General features: G+C 31.8%; 1 protein-coding gene across 3 annotated transcripts in view; it reads left to right on the plus strand.

Moving 5' to 3' along the window:
* LOC145277658 (monocarboxylate transporter 12-like) overlaps positions 1-5159 on the plus strand; it is a 186837-nt gene extending 181678 nt beyond the window's left edge. For all 3 annotated transcript variants that reach the window (XM_080129291.1, XM_080129292.1, XM_080129294.1), the window contains exon 7: positions 609-5159. In XM_080129291.1, the coding sequence (XP_079985417.1) occupies positions 609-790 (182 nt within the window). In that variant the 3' untranslated portion in view covers positions 791-5159. The remainder of the gene's footprint in view (positions 1-608) is intronic.
* Positions 5160-10088: the final 4929 nt, after the last annotated feature.

A 10088-nucleotide genomic window follows, 5' to 3' on the forward strand; every position in this document is an offset into this window, starting at 1 on the left:
GCAATCTTTATTTCTGTATTTCCCACTTCCTACTTCAACAAGACACCAGCTCCCGGCAATCGCCATACTCTTTATAACCGTAACTTTTGTCCTCACGCCTCCCCAAATTTACATTTATTAGACTATTATATAAGGAGTACAATTAAGAAAAAGGTGATGAGCACCCTCATAACACTAATCTCTAACAGTTTCCTTAGGGCTTTTTTTTTTTTTTTTTAAACTATTTTTTAAGTCTGAAATTATCGACCACTATCTTGGATTTTTGTTTGGCTAAGAGTAACGATAACAAATTCAGACATAAATCTTACAGTTACTTGAAAATTATACAAGTAAAAAAAAAAAAAAAATCATTTTTAATGCCTTTGCTAAAAGTTATTACATATCCTTTTTAGTTTTTCTCGGCTGTTAATTATATTGCTTAATTGCCCTATATATTTTATTTTTATCCTCAAAACGATTTTAGTAAAAATAAAAACAATTATCGATCTGCAAGCATAAATCTATACTCAAATAAATTACGTATTCTGTGTGTGTGTGTGTGTGCGTGTGTGTGTGCGTGTGTGTAACGGATTTATAATGTTTGATGTTTCCATTTTTATTTTCCATAGGTTTATTATCTGATTGGTACGGCAGTTATAATGCTACGTTTTACATGGGAGGCGGCACCCTTATCGCAGCCGGTCTGTTATGCATTCCACTACACACAGTCTCCAAGTGGGAAAAGGCGAGAGAATCAAAGAAGAATGGAGAAGAGAAAAATGATACGGTGGAAATGGAACCAATGATATAAAGACAAGCACAAACTGATTGAGACTGAACGGACATGAGTAGACAAATCTCACCTTTTATTCATCAGCGTAATTACTCCCATTCAAGACAAACCTCGAGAGGATGTCATATTGATGCTATCATCATGAGCTCAACAACGATATGTATAACAATAATGAAGAATTAACTTGACTTATCTCTCAACACTTTACTGCAGTTTCATGGCTATATATTCCCAATATTTATCCTAAACGATGTGATACACTAAAAAGGCATCACATCGTTCAGGAGGAATGTCAGAAACGGATGTATACTCATTAAACTGAAACAAAATATTCAGATAAATCGAATTAATTATTTATTATTGTTATAACGCTCTATCTGAAATGGTAATGAGCACTTTATATTTACAAAAGTCTGCTGTCTCGATTCTGTTTGATTTTGAGAAGCTGATTTTATATATATATATATATATATATATATATTATACACACACACACACACACACACACACACACACACACACACACTAGAATTTTCAGAATTTGAGATATAATTATTTCCACAGTCAAACAATGCTGCAGGTCGTATGAGCCATACAAACCAACAAACCAGAAGTTCAATACTTAGAGTTTCACCTTCATTTGGACTCATCAGTTGAACATATCCGAATTCGGGATTCGAAACCTGAATCTCTTGCATGCAAAGCGAATACTCTGTCACTTGAGCAACCACGCCACACAAAAGATCTATTAGCTAACATACATCAAGCAAACCACAGCAGAATCTGACTATGTATTGTACCTACTTCATCTCAAACAAGGAGTGTAGTTATCCAACCACTGAGAACCCAAGCCGATGTCTTAGAAGTAAGATTTTTACACTCACTAAAACGATGTCATCCAACAAGCTAACCAAGCGAGCAAATTAATACTAGATTTTTCAGAATGTGAGATATAATTATTTCCACTGGGTTGTCAGTGGTTGGATAATGACACCACTTGTTTGAGTTATATTAGGTACTTTCCATAGTCGGATTCTGCCGCGGTTTGCTTGATCTATGTTAGTTAATAAACGTTCTTGTGTGTGGTATGGTTGCTCAAGTAGTAGGGTACTCGTCCTGCATGCAAGAGATTCAGGTTTCGAATTCAGAGTTCGGATATATTCAAATAATGAGCTTAAATGAAGGCGAAACTAAGTCTTGAACTTTTGGTTTGTTGGATTGCATGGCTCATGTGAGCTGCAGCAGTTTGATTGTGGGGAGCTCATTATATATATATATATATATATATATATATATATATATATATATATATATATACACACACACACATAGTATACATTTTTATTCATACAAACATTTTTAGTCAAACATTTTCACCTTCATAGTCATCTTCATACCAAGGACCTGGCCTGAAAATTTCAACCGATTCTCAGCTAAAACTGAAACATTTCTGCAAATGTGTAGCCAAAAATATTTGTATAAATAAAGATGTATACTAAATAAATACACAGCTCTACTTATTATTGAGCTCTATTATATAAACAGAATTAATTTTGATAGATAAGCCCTCGCCAAAATTTTTATATTATATATATATATATATATATATAACCATTTTTGGATTTTTTTCAATTCAATTGTATGCTTCGTATTTAAATGTAATGTCCAACTGATGAATTACAGAAAAGTTTTCATACAAAGCATAATATTTATTTTAAGCATTCTAAAATGTTACTACACAACAGTGAAAAGAAAATTTTAATCCGCACATACACACACACCATATATCTCAGAAGATTTGGGGATATCGGAATTGGTAAAATTGCTTATTTTCGGATGCCAAAACGATTCTTTTGTCTTTTTTTATTATTTGATTTTGTTTAAACCAAAATCTTCCATTGCTGGTAATAATGATAAAATAAATATTTATTGATTTCAAATTACCAGTAAAGCTAAAATCGATAGGTCATCCTCCACAAGTGTATTTTGACGTTTAGGAACTTTTCTGCACATTTAACATGTGCTTTTACGAAAATCAGGGGAAATAACTATCTTATGCTTAAATAATTAGATTTATAAAGAATATATATATATATATATATATATATATATATATATATATATATATATATATATATATATATATATATATGTGTGTGTGTGTGGAAAGAGAGAAAAAAAGACCAAACGAGGCAGTAACATTTGCAATTTTTTTTTTTTTTTTTTTGCTAGGGCTCCTAAATTTCTTTGAGGCTACAGTCACCATTTTTAAAATCTAATTTTGAGGAGTCGCAGATGACAAAACATCTGTCTATGGGTGACATATAGATTAGTTATTTATTATGTTCTTGAATATGTTGTTTTATAGCGTGCTAAATATTTCAATTATTTGCCATTTTATCAAACAAAGATTATATATATATATATATATATATATATATATATATATACACACACACCTAAATCTTTCTTTCTCTCTCTATATATATATATAGACATATATACACATATCTGCATATGTATGTACATAACATGCACACATTAATACATACGTGTTATTACTGTTTAAACATTGTATGTATTTTTTTGTTTCATTATTTTAAAAAGTGCTCAATATGTAGTAGTAGAAAAGTATATTTATGACAAGTTACACATAAGTATATTTTATGCTACTATATATATTTATGTACACATACATATATACATCTCTCCCTCATATATATATATACACACACACATACACATGTGTGTGTATATGTACAAGTGTGTATCTGTCATTTTCATTTTAGATAAGCATAAGGTTGCTGTGTCTTGGGGATGGAGGACATACATGCTAAAAAAACTTTTTGTCATTTCATATATATATTTTTAAAGGTTTTATTAACAATAAATACTGTATATGTCTACAGTGGATTTCCATCCAAATCCATTGTCTTAAAGACACAAGTACATTTTGTTTTTGTACAGTAAGGAAACGATGACTACCAGGAAAAGCATTTATTTCAATCTTCTGCTTTTTTAAGGTTAAAAAAAAAAAAAAAAAAAATTAGAAGCAACCAAAAAAAAATGAAATTATTGCATCAAATCATAGTTGGGAATTGATGCTTGTTACAGTTTTTTTTTAAAGTTATTATTTCTTTGCATTTTAAATAAATTTTTATTAAAGTGGGTACATATTTTATGGACATCCTTATATATATGAGCGCAACAAATTTCCTTTTGTAAAAATATGAATGTGAAACCAAAAATTTTCAAATATTTTTTTTTTTAAATTAAGATTTGTATAAACAATAATAAAAAAGAAAAACTGTCAGAGTGCTCAATTGCAAATACAAGAGCTATACTATATTCATTATGATAAAATTATTTAATTAGAAGACTACGCGTCCCAGAACAGTTTTTTTTTTGTTTTTGTTTTTTTTACACTTTTATGTCCTTTTCCATCATGACTGCTACCGGAAGTAGTGACAAGGCAAATCAGTGTCTTCGTTTTTCTTTTCTCTCACGCCTAGATCTTCTCCGTTCCTGTATTTATTTATTTTACATTTTTCCGATTGTCCTTTTTTTTTTAATATTTAATAATCGTTGAAATAATTTTTCGGTCTTATTTTAATTAGGAATTATTCAAATTATTTTTTTTTTTTAAGAACTATTGAAAACACTTTTAAAAATCTTTATAAACAATTTGGTAATATTGTGTACTGTATTGGATACTTTTTTTATGAGGTTTGAAATTTTGATTTCAATAAGTTTATTTTTATACTTTCATCAATATATTTATCATATAAATTCAAATAAAAAAACTTTTTTTCAAAATCAAAAAAGAAACGTATTTTTATAATTTAATAAACATATTTCTTATAAAGTTTCAAATAAAAAAAAATTTTAATCATTAAAAGGGGCAAATAAAGACTAATTGTGTTGTTTTTATCTTTTTATAATTTTGGTAATTTTTATTGTATATTTTTCAATAATGTCCTTTTCTTATATTTTATTTCAATAAATCGCTTCACAATAGAAATACTGAAGAATAATAAAAATGAAGGATCTGATTTGCCTCGTCACCGCTCCCAGTAGCATCCGGAAGTTAGGAAGTACTTTAGCTGGTTATAACCAAATCAAGATATAGGGATACTAAACCTTATGTTTAGAAATCTTATTCAAACTTTGATCAAAATTCATCACATGATTCTAAACAGAGGTTAGCCATCGATTTCGTGCAGTGCGTATGTTTATATCGGTATGTCATGGCGCATATGGTGACGAGAAGCATTTAAAACATGATGCCATTATTTTCAAATTTAATACAACTCATCTTCTCCTAAAAATCATTTGTCTTTCAGATATAGTTTGATCCATGAAGATACAAAAAAAAAAAAAAATGAAACGTTTCATAACGTGATGTAACAAAATCCATTAACTAGCATTTCATAACCCTGCCACCATTTTGCTTTCTTTGTCATATGAATCATAACACACTGAAGAGAGTACGAGATATTCATGAAACAGACGCTTTCTGTCACGGCTAATTAATTCTATAATTTTACCATAATATATATATATACATATATATATATATATATAGTTTAGCCATTCGATGGAATAGATCGACATACTGTATGACCTTGCCCATCCTCAACATACCTTAACCGCCCCTCGCCGTGACTAACACAAATAAAAGCAAAATCCAACCCCTTCGCTGTAGAGATCACCAGATGCTGGAAAACTTTCTATTCTCACGGTATCCCGTTGTACACGTTGACACGCGTGTTAACATGTAAACATTTTATGACCCAACACGTTGTAGCAGAGTGTGTCGCAAGGAACATAGGACAAATAATTACTAGACTCACTTTTCCCGTCATAACAATGACATTTATTTCTGGGTACCCCCCCTCCCCGAATAAAACATGATCAGGCTCCTTCTCTTTGACCTTTCTCCACTCGAACGTCATCCGCATCTCTAACTTGATCTTTCCTTTTTATAGTCTTTTTCTTTTTCCTTACCGTGACGTCATTTCGTCACATGGCTCGGTATTTGCATACAGTTGCTACAATAGGAGTTCCTTACGTCTCAGTGGCAATATGCGTTGTTTGAGATAAATTTTTAAAAATAGTATGTAAATAAAACGCTCATACAAATTATCTTTCACTATATAATAAAGACCAGGAGCTGGATTTGGTTGTCAGAGGCGATTTTTAGGGACACTCGATGGTGATAACCTTTAAAATACACACACATGTATTTTGATCCTATCATGCCAATGCTAGCAAAGAAAAGATACCATTTTAGCTTCCAAACGAAACTACTGAAAGTGAGAAAGCAAATAGCAAGTCAGGCAACCACCTCAGATTTATCCCACTGCCTGAAATGAATTCAAACAGAAATCTTTTATTCTATAATAAAACGTCAAAAGGTGAGTTTTTTTTTCTTTCTTTATACTATCAAAAATAATGTATATATATATTAAAAAAAAAAAAAGTTAAATTACTGGTGCAATTCTATGATTTTATGTGAACATTTCAGTAATGTATCGAGATGAATAGTGAAAAAAAAAAAAAAAAAAAAACACTGGCAAAGATTTTTTTTTTCATTTTTGATAAAGGGTGTATGCTAGTGTATATATGTGTGTTTTATTTATATACTCTACCATCGAATGATTAAGATATGTATATCATTTATTAATATGTATAATATATTTGTATGTTTGTTATAAGATATAGATATATATTGAATACAAAAGTCATTTATATGTAATCTTCAAGCATATTTCATTAGATATGATAGACGTCTTGCATCTATCTAATCTATTGGCCATTCTTTTCCAAATTTCAAAGTCAAGCTGTAGAGTAAATAAACATTTTTCAAAATACATGTTTTTGTCTTTTTTGTACTTAGAAAATTTTTTAAAAAATCTTTTTCGAAGTTTTGAGTAAATCCAGTTAAATTCAAGAAGAATCGTAACCATATGGCAAACATAATCTAATCAAATACGAAAAACAGAAAAGTGGTTTTCTTTTTTTTAATCTTTTTCGAAGTTTTGAGTAATTCCAGTTAAATTCAAGAAGAATCGTAACCATATGACAAACATAATCTAATCAAATACGAAAAACAGAAAAGTGGTTTTCTTTTTTTTAATCTTTTTCGAAGTTTTGAGTAAATCCAGTTAAATTCAAGAAGAATCGTAACCATATGACAAACATAATCTAATCAAATACGAAAAACAGAAAAGTGGTTTTCCATACAAACAAAAAAAATGTCCCATGTTAAAAACATGGGACATTTTTTTTGTTTGTATGGGAAATTCACACACACAGGGAAGAATGATAAATTTGTCTCCCTAAAGAAAACAACACTACAGCTTTATTTTAAAACTTATTGAAAAAAATCAATTCAGATAACTTGATTATGTAGTAGAGCTAACATCTATTCAATGTAGCCGCCTTCAGCGTCAATCACTGCCTCGATACAGATCTGGAACTGAGAGAATGCCTTTTCCACAAGTGCCGGCATGAGCTCAGTGAATCGGACAGGCTTTGGTGTTGTGAGAGGTTGGTGATGTTCTTGACATATGACCAAACGAAGTAGTCCAGCAGATTCAGATCAGGAGAAGAGGGGGTCAGTGAGAGAAGAATGCAAAGTCGTAGCACTTTATCTGAAGCCAAGCCTGGGTCTCTTTGGATTTGTGGTCTGGGTCAAAATTTAAAAAGTTGGGACTTGACAGGCATAAGTTGACTCAATGTGCATGGACATGCAAATATACATTTATGCATTTAACGGCGTTAATTTTTAAAGTTTCGATAATCATGTATTCTGAGGTCAGATGGTAGCTAATATCACTGGAAAGCTAAATGTTTTGGTTTTGGTGCTAGCTGACAGCACCTAAGTCAGATATTTTTTTAGCTTTGAAAATCACTACTATACATCTGGTACAATATAATAATCAATAGAGAATTGTCTATAATAGTACGAAATCTGCATAAATTAAAATATCACATTTAAGCCTTTTTTACGACCGGGCAACGCCGGGCCACATAGCAACTGATCTTGACGGCATTCCAATCATAGCGCTCAAAAAAACTTATACCACAACTAGCTCCCATGCTTAAAAAGCTGTTTAAACGTTATCTTAAGGAGAAATGCTTTCCAATACCCTGGAAACCCTCATTAGTCTGCCCCATATTCAAAAATTCAGATTCGTCATCTACAGCCTAGTCTCCTATGCATCATGAGTAAGCTGCTGGAATCTGTTAAATAGAGAAATGCTCAACCACACCAACAAAAGTAACCTACTCAGCGACATGCAATTGACTTACGTTCTACAAGATCTATAGCTGATGTACTAACTGTAACATCACACAGGATTAGTGACTCTCGATGGGAGCTTCGTTCTAGAGCGATTGTTCTTGACTTATCAAAAGCTGTTGATAGGGTATGGCATAAAAAGTCTGCTTAACAAGATTTCCAGCTACAGAATTGCTGGAAATAGCATCAGTTATTTTTCTCGGATAGGTTTATAAGAGTAGTCGTTGATGAGCAGAACTCAGAAGTTCACAGTATTAATGCTGGCGTCCCTCAGGGTTCCATCCTGGACCCAAATCTTTTCCTGATATTCATCAATGATCTCCCAAATCACATCTTAAGATCATTCGTAGACATCTATGCAGACGATACTAACATCTACAGCAGCACTTCAAAAGCCAGTAATGACTGAGGTGTTCTGATTCTCTTCTAATCTTGAGCATGTGATGCAATGGGGAAAGAGGTGGCTGGTTAATTTTAATGCCTCTAAAACCAAACCTCTCTCTTTCCACTATCAACGCTCTGACCCCAACTGAAATGAATGGTTCTTGTCTTAGGCAAGCATGATGTTTTGACAAGCTTCTGAGTCTGACCTTCACCCCTGGTCTGAAATAGAGCACATATATCAAATTCGTTGGCAAGATCGTCGGAAAAATGATTGGATCATTTTACTGCTCCAGTAGAAATCTCACTTCTGATGCAATCCTTTACCTGCATAAAAGCCAAGTACGTCCTAGAATGGAGTACTGTTGCCACATCTGGGCAGGAGCTGCTTGGACCACCCTATCTTGTCTTGACAGAGTTCAAAACTGGCTTAGAAACCTGGTAGGTGTTGCTCTTTTCTCTTCTCTTCAACCTCTTTCTCACACAAGAGACATTGCTAGCCTGTCTTTGCGCTATCGTTATTTTCATGGCAACTGCTCATCTGAGATCTGATCCATGGTCCCTCCTTGTCAAACTTTCACAAAAAGCACTCATCTAGCTATAACCACTATCAACAATCCCCCCCCCCCACTATCTGTGCCTAAATCTAAACGTGGATTCCACAAAGTTTCTTTCCTAGAATTGCCCACCTGTAGAACTGTCCCACTAGTCCACTTGCCTGCTTTCCAGTGGACTACAATATGGTTGTCTTCAAGTCCAATGTAAAGAAGTTTTTGTTAAGCTGTCCCCTTAAATGACCAAAACATACCAAATTTCCACTACTAAGGATTACTACATTGTTGTCCTGATGGCTTCTGTCCACCCATTAACCCTTATCCTCGAGTTGCCTTCAGGACTTGATAATGTGGTGACCCCCTTGTAAAAAAAAAATGCTAAAATTTGATAAAATTGATGGGTTTACTTGATTAAACAACTAGTTTTGATCATTCTAAATATTTTTCATTGCTATTTCATCAAGCAGTAATATACATTAGTAAATATATTTTCTTTGTTGTTATAATTACATTTAAATACTATGCTTTGTTTAAGATTTCATTTGTTAATCGACTATCAAATCGAGGAATCCATTTTAAAAAAAATTTTTTTTTTAAGTTTCTTTAATTTATACTTCTATAAAAAATTTTTTGTTTTTTTTTTGTGTATTGATAATCATATTAAAAAAAAAACTTTTTTTCTATTTATTTAAAAAGAAAATACAATTTTCTTATATATGGGTCGTGGAATTGAATTTATTTGCAAAAGATCTGGCTAATTTGCATATTCTTTTAAACATTCATTTTACTTAATTCCCTATTAGTTTTTTCAGGTTTCCTTATGAGATGATTATCTTTAGTTAACTATTACGTGTAATTTTATCCATGCAGATATTCTACATGATTTATACTTGCGTAATTCTTGTGTAAAAAGTTTATAGTAAACACAAGCCTTTCTATATATATATATGTGTGTGCGTGTGTGTATACATTTGTTTAAAAAAAAATTGCCTACCAAACTCCTGAGGGCATTTGAACCCATGTGAAACTTTATAATTGGGTTTTAGCCGGGGAAAATCGGTTCAAAAATGTGAAA

This window comes from Euprymna scolopes, chromosome 6, assembly GCF_053919585.1.
Source record: "Euprymna scolopes isolate OS-2025 chromosome 6, ASM5391958v1, whole genome shotgun sequence".
Lineage (NCBI taxonomy): Eukaryota > Metazoa > Mollusca > Cephalopoda > Sepiida > Sepiolidae > Euprymna > Euprymna scolopes.